Source organism: Sorex araneus, chromosome 2 (genome assembly GCF_027595985.1).
Source record: "Sorex araneus isolate mSorAra2 chromosome 2, mSorAra2.pri, whole genome shotgun sequence".
In the NCBI taxonomy this organism is placed as follows: domain Eukaryota; kingdom Metazoa; phylum Chordata; class Mammalia; order Eulipotyphla; family Soricidae; genus Sorex; species Sorex araneus.
In genome coordinates this window covers 231,831,303-231,847,787 of record NC_073303.1, presented here as the reverse complement: position 1 = coordinate 231,847,787, position 16,485 = coordinate 231,831,303, and the positions used below count along the sequence as shown (strand labels likewise).

The 16,485-nt window shown below is 58.9% G+C and overlaps 2 protein-coding genes across 3 annotated transcripts; one reads left to right on the top strand and one right to left on the bottom strand.

Moving 5' to 3' along the window:
- Window positions 1–993: 993 nt before the first annotated feature.
- On the bottom strand, window positions 994–8,231 carry TMEM38A (transmembrane protein 38A). Of its 2 annotated transcripts, none has more exons than XM_055126281.1 (6): window positions 8,094–8,231; window positions 4,930–5,086; window positions 4,403–4,587; window positions 3,190–3,277; window positions 2,127–2,244; window positions 994–1,871 (listed from the first exon to the last, which is right to left on the bottom strand). In XM_055126281.1, exons 2-6 carry the CDS (start codon window positions 5,055–5,057, stop codon window positions 1,662–1,664), a joined length of 729 nt encoding a protein of 242 aa, XP_054982256.1. In that variant the 5' UTR covers window positions 5,058–5,086; window positions 8,094–8,231; the 3' UTR covers window positions 994–1,661. The 2 variants fall into 2 exon arrangements, with proteins under 2 accessions (XP_054982256.1, XP_004616934.2); XM_004616877.2 differs by lacking the exon at window positions 8,094–8,231 and adding an exon at window positions 7,419–8,080.
- Window positions 8,203–12,359, top strand: SMIM7 (small integral membrane protein 7). Its single transcript, XM_012934579.2, has 5 exons — window positions 8,203–8,274; window positions 8,356–8,397; window positions 9,295–9,347; window positions 10,959–11,049; window positions 11,710–12,359. The coding sequence occupies exons 1-5, from the start codon at window positions 8,249–8,251 to the stop codon at window positions 11,723–11,725; spliced, it is 228 nt and encodes a 75-aa protein (XP_012790033.2). The 5' UTR covers window positions 8,203–8,248; the 3' UTR covers window positions 11,726–12,359.
- The last annotated feature ends 4,126 nt before the right edge of the window (window positions 12,360–16,485 follow it).

Genomic DNA, 16,485 nt, shown 5'->3' with positions numbered 1-16,485 from the left:
TGGGGGCCCTACCAGGTGGCGCTCAGGAACTGTTTCTGGGAGGGCTTGGGGAACCCTGTGAAGTGCTGGGGATCGAACCAAGGCTGGCCGTGTGCAAGGTGAGTGCCCTCCTTGCTATCCTAGCTCTGGTCCCTGGAAAAGCTTTTCGAGGGGACACAGTAGGAGTGGTCAGGCCAGTGCAGATGCAAGATAAGGTGTTTCTTGGGCTGGAGTGATAGCACAGTGGGTAGGGCGTTTGCCTTGCACGAGGCCGACCCGGGTTCGAATCCCAGCATCCCATATGGTCCCCTGAGCACCGCCAGGAGTAATTCCTGAGTGTAGAGCCAGGAGTAACCCCTGTGCATCGCTGGGTGTGACCCAAAAAGCAAAAAAAAAAAAAAAAGAAAGATAAGGTCTTTCTTGGTGGCAATGCTGAGACTCACCGGAAGCTGGGAACAAAACTTAAGAGCTGTGGCTGCTGGGTCCTGCCGTTCTTCCTACTTTGGGGGGAGTCCCTGAGATTCTCAGGTGAGATCTTGCAAAAGTCCTCCACTGGTCCCAGGGAAAGTGCTGAGTGTTCAGTGTGGCATTGGGACAGAGCCCTGGCCCCAACACCCAGCTCCACGGTCACCTCCACTCAGAGGAGGAATTGGTTGGGAGATGCACCCTACGCAGAGGACCCAGCAGTACAACAGCGCCACCTGGAGGCCAGCACTGGACACAGTCGGAAGGACCCAGAGTGACCTGGGAACATAAGAGGTCTCAGCTCCACACAGCAGAGGGGTCAATGCGCAAGTGCGTGTGTGTGTGTGGGGGAATTCGGCACCACTCCCACCCCAGATTGTGTCACCTGCACACACGCCAATCGGAAAACCCACTTGCCTGGCTGGGCTTCCCAATACCCGAGTTAGGGTCTGGGGAGCCTGCCCCACACATGCTGAACTAGGACACCCCACACATGCACACACACACGTGTGCACTCACACACACAGGTGCACACACAAACACACACGGTGAGTCTCACACAGGGTTTATTCGCGGACCCTCTCACCAAGCTGAGACCTGGGAGCGTCTTTCTGCCTCAGAACCCCCCAGCTCCCCAGGAAGGCATTTCCCAGAGTGCAGTGACCCATGGAGAGACCCCACCTGAGCCAGGTGTGTCCATGCCCCCATCCTGGTGACCCAGGCCACAAGATGGTGGCCAGCAGGACCCCTAGCCCCACCCAGCAACACCCGCATTGTCTGTGTGTTTGGTGACTGACTGAGTGACGAAGTGCAGCTAAGAGAGGATAGAGCTGGATCCTGGGGCCCTGCCGGCCAGTTGCATCTCTTTGGTTTGGGGATGGCCTTCAGCCCAGGGTGGCTTGAGCCTTCCGCAGCTCCCAGGACCCTAGATACAGCTGCGCCCAATGCTCAGAGGGGCAGGGGTCTGGGCCAACGTGCCCCCTGCTGGTCGCCGAGCAGGGGCAGGCAAGAGCATGATGCTCCTGCTGTGCAGGAGGAACCGGTGCGAGCAGCGGCAGGAAGATCCATCTATCCAGTCTCTGGCGGGGGGATCAGAGGTGCAGAACTAGGAGGACATCAGAGTCCTGACATCCCTTTAGGCTGAGGCCCCCCTCTCCAAAATAGCAGCAAAGGGACCCCGATTCCCACGAACACTGTCGAGACCCCCTGCAGCCCCCTTAGTCGGCTTTCTTGGTCTTCTTTTTCCGGGAACCTTCACTCAGCTCCTCCTTGGACTTGGGCAGTGTGGAGTGTGCGGGGCCTCCGTGGGCGCCCCCATGGCCGTCATGGTGGTCTCCTCCCCAGGCTGACCCAAACAGCACAGGGCAGATGTAGGCCTCCAGCAGGTCGAATGGGGAGCCATGCGAGTGGGTGGCCGTCAGGAACACCTGCGAGGCGGGGAGGACGGTCAGCCTGGGAGCCAGGAGGGGACAGCCTGGTCCTGGTTCTGAAACAGATGGGCCTCGCTGGGCAGAGGCAGGAAGGCACCTGTCTCCTGGAAGATCTGTCCCATCCACCGTACAGGCTTGTCTCAGCTCGTACCCCTGCAGAGACCTGCTCCTGCTGCTCGTACCCCACCCTCACCGGCTCCCCCAGCATGGGGGGGTAAAGGCATGCACCAGGCAGGCAAGTGGGCTGCTCACCTTGCAGGACACCATGAACATGGTGAAAAGGAAGATGAGGCTGGCTTTGGACACAGGCAGCCAGCGGCTCTGCTGCAGTGTGAAGAGGATGGCTCCGTATAGGCTGGCCTTGGTGGGACTGGAGGGGCAGGGTAGTCAGTGGGAGGCCTGGCCCCACCCACTACAGTCAGCCCTGCCCACCCACTACAAACCCCGCCTATTCCTGCCAGCAACCCGTCGCCACTCACCAAGGCCGTGCCCACCTGAGAACAGTCCCTCCTCTGATGCCTGCCCGCCACCCCCTTCCCCTGCTGTGGAGGCAGGATAAAGCTGGGGTGAGGGGGCTGGAGCAATAGCACAGCGGGCAGGGCATTTGCCTTGCACGCGGCCGACCCGGGTTCTAATCCCAGCATCCCATATGGTCCCCTGAGCACCGCCAGGGGTAATTCCTGAGTGAAGAGCCAGGAGTAACCCCTGTGCATCGCCGGGTGTGACCCAAAAACCAAAAAAAAAAAAAAAAAAAGCTCGGGTGAGGCTGAGGGCCCCCCTCCTTCCTAGAGTCCTCTGTAACAAACCAACAAACCGCAACGGTGCACTCAGAAGCTCGTCCCTTTCCCTGTACGGGCTTACAGGTTTGTGGAAGGCAGAGGGACGGTCATTTGCCTGCAGACAGCACTGCACCCCCCCAAGCCTCCCCAATGCAATGGAGGTGGGAACAAGCTTCTCCTGGTTGCCTGGGGCAGGGGGCGGTGTCTCGGCTTTACTCATTGTAGTGGGAGAGAACAGAACTAGCCCACTCCGGGGTCTGCCCCCACTTCCACACCACAGTTGGTCCCCGCCTGGCGCTGTACCCACCTCCCCAGAGCCAGGCAGACCCTGCTCTTCCCTGACTAGGGCCAGCTCCGCTTGGAGGTGGCGTCTGACTTTAACACCCCAACCTGGCATCCTCTCCGCAGTTGTCTATGCTCCCTCCCCTTCTCGGGTCCTCTAGCCACAAGCTCTGGAAGGTTCTGGAAGACTGAATTCGGTTTCCAGGTGTGTGTGACGCAGGGTCAGGTTGGGAGGGTGGGCAGGCGGTACTCACAAGGACATGTGCAGGATCTCGTTGGTTTCTGGCTTCCACACCCCTCGGAGCAGCTGCTCAAAGTTGGACAAGAGTGCCACACCTGCGCCTGGGGGACAAGGGCTGCGCTTCTGAATCATTCCCACACCCCTCACTCTGGTCAGAATGTTTGGGGTACAGGGGTAGGAAACCGGTTAGCAGCAATGTCCCAGATACCCGTCAGTCACGTATGGCAGTGCCACAGGCCACAAGGTCCACCTCACACAAACCCAGAACACCCCAGACCCTGCATGGGCCCAGCACCAAGAGTAACCTGCCACCTGCCTCCTGCGCGCTCGGAACTGTCCACCTCTCTCATCACCCCCCTGCCCTCTGGGGGATATACACTCTGGGAGCTGGAGTCTCTGGAGAGCAGAGAGAGGATGGGACAGAGGGTGATCCCTGCCCTGGATCCTGGGCTCCCACCCAGAGCAGAAGGCAGGGCGGAGGCATTCTGCACGGCTCTTTCCTCAGAGGGGCCACACCTGGCAGTGCTACGGGAGCCACGGGGTGCCCGGGATCAAACCCAGGGCCTCAAGACAAAATGAGCTCTACCAGCTGAACCACGTTCCCGGCCCAGCTTCTTGGCTTTGCCTGTCCACCCAGGGCTCAGTCTGGTGTCGTGACTTCCTGCGACTGTGTTTCCCGTGTGCTCCTCCGCAGTCCCTCCAGCTGCTCTCACCCCTATTGCCCAATCACCCACTTTACTGCAACTTCTCTCTTTTTGCCACGTATGTTTTGATGTTCTTTTCATTTTCTTTACAGTTGGGGAACACACAAGAAATGCTTGGGGGCTACTTCCGGCTCTCCGTTCTCCTCAGGAGACGCAGTGCTTGGGCAGCCATACGGGGTGCCAGGTTGGTTGGCTCTGAACACAGTTAGCTCTCCAGTCCCTACAAACACCACTTCCTCCCAGCAGCCTGGACTGACGCCTGTGGGGATGCCCTTGCTCTCAAGTCTCATATGCTCCCTCTTAGGGGAGACAGGGACAAGCAGACTTCAATGCAGCTGAGAACACTGGTGTTCGCACAGGTGTTTGCCTCGCACACCATCACCTGGGTTCGCTCCAGAACTGCACACGTGCCCCCAAGCCCTGCCAGGAGCTCATCTTCCCAAAGACCCCCAGTCTCAGCTGTGCCCATCACCGCCCCCTCTGGGCTGGGCCTCTGGAAGCGGGTGGAGGGCGCTGCGTTACCTTTGACCCAGCCGGTGGCGATCATGACAAACCAGCCGTGGTGGTAATGGTGGTGGGCGTGATGGATGCCCGCGGCAATCTTGCGCACTCGGACCACCTCCTTCATGGCCACGAAGATGAGCTTCACGGGCAGGAAGCACACGCATTTGTAGAAGAGGTCAAGGGGGCAGAAGAAAATCATGTACCTTTGGGGGACACAGAGCCAGGGGTTGGGCTCCGGCGGCACACCTACCCGTGGAGAAGGGGTCGTCCCAACACCCTCCCCACAGGACTAGCAGGGGAGCCAGGCTGGGGCAGGGATGCTCCTGGATGCTCAGAGCCACTACAGAGGGTGATGGCTCCAGCCACCTCCATGCCCCTCTGTCCCACTGGTGGCCAGGCTTCCTCAAGTGCTGCCCAGGAGACTGGGTGCCAGGCTCCTGTGCCCTACCAACTGACCGGCTTCACCACCCTCTTGGGGACTGGGCACCAGGCTCTTCTTGCCCAGCCCCCTAGGTGTGGCTCACCCATGTCCCTTCTGCCCTCACCAGACAGCAGAGGCCAGCAGAATACTAGAGCTGTTGCTAAAATAGTCGATGACAGGTTCCCCCAGGAGCAGGTCAGCCAGGATGTAGCTCCCGAAGCAGTGCAGCATGGCACACAGCCAGGACGCCATGGGGTGGCGACGGGACAGCTCCACCGCACCTGCACAGGTGTGGATTCGTCATTATTAGTGGGCACAGGGACTGGCCCAAGGACTTTGCAGGGGATCAGAGCACGCTTTAGACGCTTGGAGGGAGAATTGTATCATATGTGGTGCCAGGGAATGAACTGGGGACAACTGACAGCAGGGCAAGTGCCCAACCTCTGTACTCTCCTGTCATTAGTAACAGGGAGTTTGCAGAAACCAAGAGCACAGATCCCAGCTGTTCATCTGCGGGCACCTTTGGGAGCCCAACGCCTGCACTGGCATCTTCCTGAGTAACCTGTGATTTCATTGCCCAGAGTCCTTCTCCCCCAGGAGTTTTGCTTTCCGGGGAACAACCAAGTCAACAGACCTGAGGCTACACGAGGGGGGAGTGGTGTCTCTTGGCTGGGAGCAGGTGGAAAGGGGTCATAATCACTGGGAGAAGGTTGGAACACCTTTGTCCACACGCAGGGAAGAAGGGAACAAGCCAGACCCCCACATCACCAGCAACAGGCCTGACAGAGATTTTCTCTGTGGCCGACCTCAGAGAAATGGGGGCACACCCCTGTCCTCACCATACACACAGAGCAGGGTGGAGAATCCTCCGGGGGCTTAAAGGCCCATCTAGGGTGCTGGGGACTGAGCCCTTTGCCCAGTCCTGCTTTGTGTGTTTGGACATGCCCTTGTGACTCCTTATCTCGTGCTCCTTTGCAAACCTCAGGCTCACCCCGCCCCTTTCCTTTGGGGAGGTGGGGTCCCCCATTTTCCCTATCCCTCTCACCACCTCCCTGGAGTCAGGGATCACCCTCAAGGCTGCCCACCAAGTCCAGTGCCCAACAAGGTCCCACCTCTCCCCCTCCTCCTGGGTGTCGGTTTAAAATGCCACCAGCTGGAAGTTAATCCTCGAGACAGCTGGCGGCCCTGGGGGTCAGGTGAGGCCCTGCAGAGGAGGGACCTGGGCATCTAAAAATACCCCAGGGACAGTTCTGTCCAGGTCCTTCTCCTGCTGCCTGCATGTAAGGAGGCGCAGGGGTGGGGCTGGGGGTGCTTCTGGGGGCGGGGAGTGACTTGGGAGCTCAGGTAGAAAGATCTGGAGGGCTGACCACTCCTGCTGGCCTCATTCCCACAGACCTCACACCACTGTCAAAGAAGAGTGACCACAGTCAGTGTGGAGGCCCAGGACATCCCTCATGACCGGGCCAGGAGGAGGTGGGGTTCAGGTCCTTCCCCTCTCCTCTCTGCTGAGGTGCCCATGGGCTCCTCACATCCCCTTGGAACCTCAACTGACCTGCAGGGCACACTTGGATTTCTCGGTGACCTGGCTCTGTGGAGGTCCAGGGAAGGGCCTCAACCCCAGGAAATGTCCTGTGAGTGAGTGCGGGAGGCAAGGAGCTGATTTGCTTCCCAAAGTTCCTTGCTGTAATTTATGGATGCAAAAGGAGGGGCATGCTGGGGGCCAGAAACCCAGAGTTTTGATCCATAATTGGGGTTGTGGAGGTGGGAAAGGCACAGGCCGGCCTCACCCCACCCCTCCCCGTGGCAACTGGACACTTCCGTTCCCTCTGTGACTCTATTTTGGATTCTTAAATAGCCACCAACACCTATTTTTATCATTGGGGGTGGGGCAGCCACTTCCGTCTGTGCAGAGAATAGAGGGGCTACTAGCACCTGGGGGTTCAGAAAGGTGGAAATTTTGAAGAGATGGATTTCTCCCAGCTAAAGCTGCATTCTGAGGATCCATATAAGGCGTGGGTGCGATGAAATCCTGCAGACACAAGAGGAGACACGACCCCCCAATCTTGTATAAAAATAGACTGAGCTCTAAGGAGGCCATTCGCCAGCTCTGGGGGAAAACGCTTTTAAAATAAACAATCCGATGAGTCCGGAGCTCCATCCAGGGAAGCTGCATGAGGGCGTGGGAGGTCGCAAACCCCCAAATACCTCCCCGGCTGCGCCCAGCGGTCGGGATGGGGGCGCTGTGTCACCTTCCGCACCCCTCAGCGGACCGGCCTATGAATAGACCCGCAGCTGCAGTGGGGCACGCGCGTGGCCAAGGGCAAGCGACGAGGTCACGACACCCGCCGGCCCCAGACAGACACCACCCCCGCCCCTGCCCCCAGCTCCCGCGACCCCTTCCATCCGCGATACCCCCTTTTTCGCCCTCGCGCCTCCCCAGCAGGCCCATTTTTGTGCAGCGCGTCCTTGCCCGCGCCCCCATTCCGGGGAGGGCGCGCGCCCTGCCCCCAGGATGACCCCCGCCGAGCGGCACAACCTTCTCCACCTGCTCCCGCGCCCGGGAACTAGAGCCCGGGCTCGCGCCGCCCGCGCCCGCGGCCCCGCCGCGCTCACCTGGCTCATACTTGAGGTAGACAAGGGAGACGATGAAGTAGCTGAGGTCGAAGACCGGGAAGAGGGGCACGCGCGAGAAGCTGAGCGCCAGCTCGCCCAGGCTGAGCGCCGACAGCAGCTCCATGGTGCCCGCCGCCGCCGCCCCGGCCCGGGCCCCGCCCGCCCGCCCGCCAGGCGCCGCCCCCGCCCGGCCCCGCGGCGGGGAGGGGCTCGCGGGGGGCGGGCCGGGCCCCCGCGGCCACCGCCGTCCCGTCCCAGTTCAGCCCATTAGCCGGCGACTCTTGCGGGCCGGGGCCGGCGCGGCCCGGACCAAGCCTTGGGACAAAGACCCCATCGTCCACGGGGCAGCAATCGTATGCAAATCCCACGCTCCGGGTCAGGACCCCGGTCTCCAAGCGGCCACCCTGACCCCAGCCTCCGTGGGGCCGTGCCAGTCCCGTCCCAAATACGGTGTCCGGTGCGGGGAGATAGCTGGACGCAGCCCCTGCAGTGCCAGCCCCGCTGGGGGAGTCGTTTACAGGGGTTTAGCCAGCGCATGCCCAGGGCAGCCGCTGCGTCAGGACCCTTTTTCCTGTGCAGCCCTCCGGACCCCAGCCCCGCGGAGGAGCCAGAAGGTGCCGGGACCTGTCACGCGGCCCCAACCCCACACACCGAACCTGTGGCCCCGCCACTCACGTCATCATATCTCGCCTGGCCCCTGCAGTGAGGGCGGGGCCCGCAGAGGACGCGCGCACCTCAGAGGCTGCGTCGGGATTGGCCAGCTCCCGCTCCTCTGCCCGCCCTCCAGGAGGCTTCCGCTTCCGGTTTTGACGGACGCTTCGGCTGTAAGGATGATCGGCGACATCCTGCTGTTCGGGTAATTAGGGTGAACGAAGGCGGGGGCGAGGGAGCCCGGCGGGGCGGGGACGGCCCAGATCACCGTACTCTCCCTCCACAGGACGCTGCTGATGAACGCCGGGGCCGTGCTCAACTTTAAGCTGTGAGTAGGCCGCGTCGGACCGCGACTCTGGACTCTGGTAGCTGTAGGCCCGGCCCACGTTATCGCCCCGCCCCAATCTGGGCCCGTCCCATTGGGCCCGCCCTCTGGATGCCCACCCCTCGCATTGGCCCCGCCCTAGCCCCGCCTCCATCCGGCCCCTCCTCCAGCGTGGACCGTATTCCTTAGGAACTTGACTCATTTGCTTGCGCTCTCTCGCTCTCTCGCTCTCCCTCTTGCTCTTGGGCTCTCACGCTCTCTCGCGTGCGCTCTTGCTCTCTCTCTCGCTCTCGTGCTCTCGCGTGCTCCTTTTCTTTTTTTGTTGAGTTTTGTGTCATGCCCATTGATAAGAATTTACCCTTGGTTCTGCATTCAGGAATCACTCCTGGCAGTGTTCTGGGGACCATATGGGATGCAGGGGATTGAACCCCCGTTGGCTGTGTGCAAGGCAAACATCCTCCCCACTGTACTCTTGCTCCGGCCCCAGAACTTTAACTTTTTTCATTGTACTGCTTTCTGGCGTTGGGGCCACACCCAATGTGCTTAGGGGCTCCCCCAGCCCCCTAGTCAGTGGTGGAGGAGATCATTTCTCCCATCTCTCTGCAAAGTTTGTGCCCCAGTCCTCCTAGCCATCTGTCTGATCCACCTCCAGAGCTTCCAATCCAGACTCTCCTTTCTGGGGGAGGGATGTCCATTTGCCCCTGAGGTCCTGAGTCAGCCCCTTCATGTCCTGTTCTAGTCCTGCCCGTGACGTCCCATCACTGTCACGCACACTCTGGCCTGGCTGTGATTGGCAGGGCAGAGGTGTGGAGCTGCTTCCTGGCAGCAGCTGAGGTTTCAGGCTCCACTACACTATGGGGGGGTGACTCACTGAAGATGGATTTGGTCTGTCCCTCACAGGAAGAAGAAGGACACACAGGGTTTTGGGGAGGAGTCCAAGGAGCCCAGTACAGGTAATTAGGAACCTTTCCCCAGTGGGCGTGTCCTTCATTTATCTATACTGCTCTGGGCACGTGCCCAGTGGGCATGTGTCTGTAAAGCCTGCTTTCCTGGTGGGTTCATTTTAGGTCTATGTGTGAGATTGCGTGTTGTGTAAGAGTATGTATGTGTTAGAGTGTGAGTTTGCGTGTTGTGTGAGAGTATGTGTGTTAGAGTGTGAGTTTGAGAGTGAGTTTGCGTGTTGTGTATGTGTGTGTTAGTGTGAGAGTGGGTTGTGAGTATTGTGTTAGAGTATGTGTGTTAGAGTGTGAGTTTGTGAGTGAGAGTGGGTTGTGAGTGTTGTGTGAGAGTATGCTATGTTAGTGTGTTTGAGTGTGAGAGTGTATTTGTGTGTTGTGTATGTGTGCATTAGAGTTTGCATGACAGCATGAGTGTGAGAGTTCGCATGTTGTGTAAGAATATGTGTGTTTAGGGTGGGAGTTTGTGTGTGAGAGTGTATGTGATTGCCTGTGTCATGTATATGAGAGTGTATGAATGAGTGTGTCAGGTGTGAGTGTTTGTAAGGGTTTATGAGGATGTGTGTGGATGTGAATGTGTCAGGGAAACGTGTGTAAGAGTGTAAAAGAGGAGGAGTGTGCGTGTGTGTGTGTGTGTGTGTGTGTATGTTGGGGATCTGTGTTTCAGGTGTGTGGCCACAGCCCCTCTGCCATTCTCTTTATCTTCGTAGCTTGCTGGGCAGGCCAGCCCTGTTGGCACTGCTCGCTGTCCCCTTGATGCCCTGAGCTCCCAGGCGCATCTGGGCTCCTGCTGTCTTGTGGCTCTTCCGGGGCTCAGTATGCAGTGAGCCCGGAGCCAGGCAGTCTCCTGTCCCCACAGCTGTTGCTTCTGAGCTCTGCAGCCAGGGTGCATTCCTTTGGTTTTAGTTTTGGTTTTCAGGCCACACCCAGCAGTGTTTAGAAGCCACTCCGGTGGTAAGCGCTGGGGGGCTGTGTGGTTCCATGAATGACCTGAACCCTCTTTGCACCGTAGCCCTGCCCCCTGCTTTAGGCAGATGTGTCTCAGTAATCAGACACCGGAATGTGGTTTGCTGGGAGATCCAGGCCTCCTTTTTTGGGCCTGTGGGCAGAGGCTATAGGCCATGTGCGTTCTGCTGCAGTGCCGTGCTGGATGCCATACACAGGGATGGGCATGGTTGTTCCAGTCACACTATACAACTGGATGCTTGGGGCTCGTTTGCAGCAGACTGCTGTGACACCTGTCACGAAAGCCAAGTTCAGGCAGTGGTGATGGCGTGAGGGGCTCTTCACACTGTGTGCTGCCCAGAGAACAGAGAAAACCCACCGAACTCAAAACCCTGCCTAGCCTGGTAGTGGGGGCAGCAGTTTGTGACCTTGACCCAAAGGCTGGGCCACCCTCACCACTGCCCCTTCAATGTGGCCCAGAACTGAGAAAGTAGAGCGTGGCAAAAGTCCAGGGTGGTCTTATTGGGTAGATCCACATCACGTGTCTTTTCTGTAGCCAATCATAGGCTTGCTCAGGGTTTTAATAGCTACCCCTTGTTTGCGCGCTTGTTCGCTGTGCGCGGTCCCTGTGCCCCGTGTGAAAAACCACCTCTGGCTTTGCAGGGGACAACATCCGGGAGTTTTTGCTGAGCCTCAGGTACTTCCGCATCTTCATTGCACTGTGGAACGTCTTCATGATGTTCTGCATGATCGTGTAAGTCCTGCCTCACTCCGTCCCATGATTCTCCCCGGGCCCCTGGATGCATCTCTGCCATGGAGAGCATTGCACTGACCAGCCTCTTCCCCGCATGGGCTGGCCACCTTCCAGATGCTTTTAGTGGCGTGGGGCCGAGGGCAGAGGGCTGAGGGTTCGGGCCTGTCACCAGGTCATTCTGTGTTCTTAGACATCACTTCCCTGGTGGTTGTCTCATTGCTCTGATAGGGTCTGGGTGCCTCATGCTTCTTACCAAGGGGTGGGTCTACCTGGACATGCCCTCCTTCAAGACAACCTGATGGGTGTCACTGACACAAGAGTATCCTTGGCCTAGAGGGTCACATGTGGCAGCAGTGGAGCGAGGACATCTGAGATGTTGAGTAATTCGGCCCTCCAGCCCTTCCCGCTGCCTGCATATTTAGCTCTGGGCTCCTTGCTACTACTTGCATTTGGGGCCAGCTCCTTGTGAAATTTTCTGGACAGGCTAATGTTACAGATTTCATGGAGCTGATACTTTTCTAAGCACTTTTCTAAGCTTTTTCTTTGAGCACTGCCCTGTCTACAGCAAGTAGGAGGAACGGTATGCATCCCCAGAAGCCGACTGCAGGCCTGCCCCGCGCAAAAGCTGTATTCACAGGCCTCTGCCCTCTGCTCCTCTAGGCTCTTCGGCTCCTGAGTGGCTGGATGGCAACTGGGAATGCGGGCTCCTCTGTCTGTCCAGAATGCCTTTGACCTGAAAACCAGGAGCCTTCCCGGAAGCCAGTGGGTGGATCAGAGCTGTGGACCCGCCTCTGCCAGAGGCACCTGCCCCAGTTTCCTGCTGAGATTCCATCAGTGTGGCCGGGGTGGCTCCGCGGGCTCTGCCTGAAGACTCGCCGCGAGCGCCCAGGAAGACATTCCTCCGTCCTTGATCTGCCTGGAATCTCCCCCACGCTCCCCAAGAACCTGCTTCTGGGTTTGCTCTGTTTTTTCTTTTTAACCAAAGCCTCACAGTGGTGACAGAGGCTATGAGGGCACACCCCATGTTGTGGGTGGACATTTGGGGCCTCGCAGCTGTCTGCCCCCCACCAGGTTCATGCCTCATCCCACCTGCCGGGGCGGGGCCTCCTCCCGTGGCCCCACGGCAGCAGCAGCAAGACCCCATTCTTGAGGTTTGGATGTACAACGCTGCAGAACTGTAGTGCTCCGGTGGGCTCTGCTTGCCCCTCGGTGCGGGCTCCCAGGACACGAGGGAGGGAAGCAGAGGCGCAGAACTGGCCGCAGGGTTGGTGTTAAAATAAAGCACCTCCGGGGGACCCCCAACCATGTTACCAGGAATGGACCGATGTTGTGTGCCCAGAGGCTGCTGGGACAGGGAGAGGGGGTGTCTGCAGTGCTGAGGATTGGATGAGCATGCTCATAGGGGCCCTGCGTCACTCCCACCATCACTAGGCCCAGCTGTGGGACCCACTGGGCGTTCTCCGGGGACCAGGCCCAAGATCTGGCTCAGGAACAGGTGGGGCAGTGTCAGGGGCAGGAGCAGGGCTCTGTGGGCGTGGTTGCAGTGATGGGGTGGGGCCAAGACCCCTCAGCCCCTTGATACCACTTTGCACAGAGGAGCCCCTGGAGCTTGTGCGCTATGGGGGTTGGATGTAGCCCCTCAGAGAATGGCATCATTGAGCCAGTGTCAATTGGCTTGTCTTTCTGCAGAGAACTATCATTTCATTGTTAAGTTGCTTTTCCCTTTCTCCGGGAACCCTGGCCTGTGGGGCATGGGTCGTGCCAGTGCCCGGAGGCCACCAGCGTCAACCCCACAGGCCCCTGCCTTGGCCCTGACCCTCTGCTAAGTCTGAACGTTTGTGGGGACCGGGCAGGCACAGTGACCCCTGCTGGGAAGGGGGGGGTCTCAGCCTCCCTTGTGCTCTGGAGTCCCCCACACCTCCCCTCCAGTTGGCCCACACTGTGTTTTGTCAGTCAAGTTTTATTGGCACTGAACCCTTCTCTCAGCGACCAGGGCTGCGGGATGAGCGGGGTTCTTCTCCCCTGGGGACCTGCTGAGCCTCTCCCTGGTGTGGCAAATGGATCCAAGCCCAGTTACGTTCCTCTGGAGAGCCGGTGAGGAGCCCCCTAATCAGCCCCTCCACGGGATCCCCAAGGCTTCCCCTTCGAGGCCCGTCTCCCCCTGTGCCCCAACATTGGGAGGGGCTGCCTGGTCCCAGCCAGAGGCCAGTGCGGTGCGCAGACAACGCCAAGACATGGGCTGGAGACAGTACAGCAGCTTTGTCAGGCTTGCCTTGAGCAGGGCCTGGTTGGGTTCCCTGTACCACAGCTGGTCCCCCCCAAATCATGACAAAACAAGTGGTGGTTTCTCAAACCCTGGGTTTCCCCTCAGTGGTCAGAGAGTGAAGACAGGCATCTGGTTGGTACTTCAGTGGATATTCATCCATGGGCATCAGTATGCATGAACCACAGAGGAGGGGCCTAAGGCGGTCTGGTGGGGGCGATGTTCAGGCTTGGGGGTGGGGCAGCTGACCAGAGGTCTTTGTGGAAACTGGGAGGCCATGGGGAGAAGACTGGCAGAGCGTGCCCGCTGCTTGCCTGGCTTCAGTCAGGATCTGGGGCCTGTGGTGAGCCTTGCCCACGCATCTCTGCTTGCTTTTCCTCCCCAGGGCTGCTGTTTCTTTTATTATTGTTTATTTCTTTTTTTTTTTTTTTTTTGTATTTTAGAGGCACACCTGGTGGTGCTCAGAGGTTTCTCCTGGCTCTGCACTGAGGAATCACTCCTGGTGGTGCTCAGGGGACTGTATGGGATGTCGGGGACCAAACCTGGGATTGGCATGTGCAAGGCCAGATATCACTGTGGCCCTTATTGTTTATTATTTTTTGGCTTCTAGGCCACACCTGGCAGTGCTCAGGGATTACTCCTGGGGCTTGGGGGACCCTATGGTGATGGGCGGAGTTGGTGCGGCCTATTCACTGCGCTGTTGCCCTTGCTCTTTTCTTTTACTGTTTTTTTTACAGGGCCACACCGGGCACTGCCGAGGGCCGCCGGGGCCACGTAGTGAGGGATGGATCCCGAAGGACTTCTCGTGTTGGGAGAGGCCCAGCACGTATTTGCACCGCCCTGAAGGGCCTTTGGCCTCAGTCACATCCCTGCAGGCTCCACCCTGCCTCTGACTGAGCTCTGGGGGTCCGGGTTCGTGTTCCCCACCCCTGTCACTACTGATCAGGAGTGGCTGGTAGGCGCAGCTCGGCTTGTGACCCACATCCTTAAGCCTTTAAGTGTTTTCTCCAAGCCAGTTACTGGGACTTGGGGGATTGCTCAGAGGTGCGGGTGGCCCTGCATGCCACAGGCCTGGCTTTCCTGGAGGACACCCTGTAGAACAGGAAGCTCACTTTGAGGGGAGTTCCCGGGGGCCTCACCTAGGATGCGGGTTAGATGGAGTCAGCTGGCCTTGGGCACTGCTGTGGGAGGGGGTGGGGTCTCTGCCCCTCCTAGTCCTCCCCAGACTGCAGTGTCACTGCTGTCAGAAGAGCAGCCAGCCCAGAGTGGGGCAGGTCTGGGGCAGTCTGGAGAGTGAAGGGAGTCGGGGAGAGCACTCCTGCTCTGTCTGTCCTTGTGGAAGCGGATGGGTCCTGTCCAGGCCTCTGGGGAGAGGACAGCTCCTGCCTGCATAGCCGAGGGGCCGCCATACAGGCAGGTTTGGAGGCCAGAGACGAGATGGTATCTGCAAGCGGCCAGGCGCAATGGTGGGAATGGGGGCAGAGGGCAGTTGTGACACCCCCCAGCAGCCGCTGGCCTGTGCCCTCACGTGCACCAGCCATGTGGGTGGGTTGGTAAGTCCCTGTGGGCTCCTGGGTGACCCACCTGCCACTGAGTTTCTCCCTCCAGGTGGAAAAACCCCCTCAAACGCTCCTGTGCACCCATTTGTCCTGCACCTTCCAGTCTGTCTCATGAGCCCATGAAGGGAAAGAGCAGAAGTCGCTGAAACCCCACCCGGGTACCTACCCTGTTACTGTTTTTTGGAGCGGGGACTTGGGAGTCCTAGGAAGTGCCTGCGTGTGCTCCACCCGTGCCTTTCAGACTCCACCATGGAGCATTCACAGAGCAGAGCAGCCAGGCCCTGGTCAGGCACCCGGAGTCTCAGGCCAATGCCCCCCTGCAGGTTTGCGTGGGTGCCACGCCCTGTTCAGGAGAGCCGCTGGCCCATGCCCCCGTGTGTTCCAGGACTTCCATCCACGCCAGATTCTTTTAAGCCATCCTTTCCCCTCCAAGTCTATGCACAGTAGATGCATCCCCAAGTCTTGGAAGTGACAGCCACCAGCCTGGGCCTCAGCTCGTGTCCCCCATGTCCGCACCTTTTGTTCCACGGAGCTGAGCTGGAGGATGGGTGACATAGGAAACATTTGCGAGTCCCCCTCAGGCTCTGGAGAGGGCGCAGCCCCCAAGCTCCCAACTGGGATGAAATTGGGGTTCTCATCTGTTTTCGGGACCCTTCCCCCAAGTTCCCAGAGACTGTTCCCATCCTGGTGGCACCTCTACCCTTGGGCACGGGGACAGCCACAAGGCTGCACTGAGCTCTGTAGCCTGTGGGGTTTTTGGAGGGGCTCAGATAGGGATGACCCTGTTTACCCACTAGTGTCCATATCTCCGTGTGACCTGTGGAATAAAGCCATGGGCCATCATGGCATTTGGTGCTTCACACGGCTTTGCCCTCCAAGTGCTGGGCCAGTGTCTGCATACGTGAATACAAATGCCCCAGACTGGGGGAGGCGAGTATCCCTGGTGTCCAGAGACGTACTTTCATCATGTTTGCTCTTAGGCAGTTCTCTTGAGGTGCTCCTGGTCATGCTCGGGCTCTGGCGAGTGCTTTCCACATAGCCTGAGCCTGCAAGTGCAGGCCTGCGTCCATATAATCCACTGTTCCAAGAACAAGATACTGTCCACATGGGTTCGAAACATGAGAGGCAGGTCCAGAAGGCGCAGGCTCAGGAGAGAGCCCTGCCGACTCTATCTGAGGGGAGATAAAGGGTATGTCCACATGGGCCCATGTCCAGCTAGAGCCCAGGGGAAGGCAGAGAAGGGTTCTGCTCATTGGTTTTTCCCCTCAAGGATCAAGTAACGCTTCCTGCATGCAGAAGCCAGTGCCCGCAGCCACGTGCACAAACAGCCACTCTCTGCAAATAAAAATTTTCATGTTTCCCAGAAGCATGAAGACTCAAGTCAAACAGATGGGAACCCAGACCTAGCACGTGGGGCTGACTGGGGTGATAGAGTGGGGAGGGAGCTGAAGTATGGCTCAGCATACAGGAGCCCCCGGTTCCACCCCCAGCACCCAACATCGGGCCAGGAATAGCCCCTGAGCACTGCCTGTGGGCCCCCCTGAATCTGGAAATTCCCTTACACAGCACCCCAGAAGGGAATTCCCCCCTCCCCCCAGTTCTGTGGTTACTGCT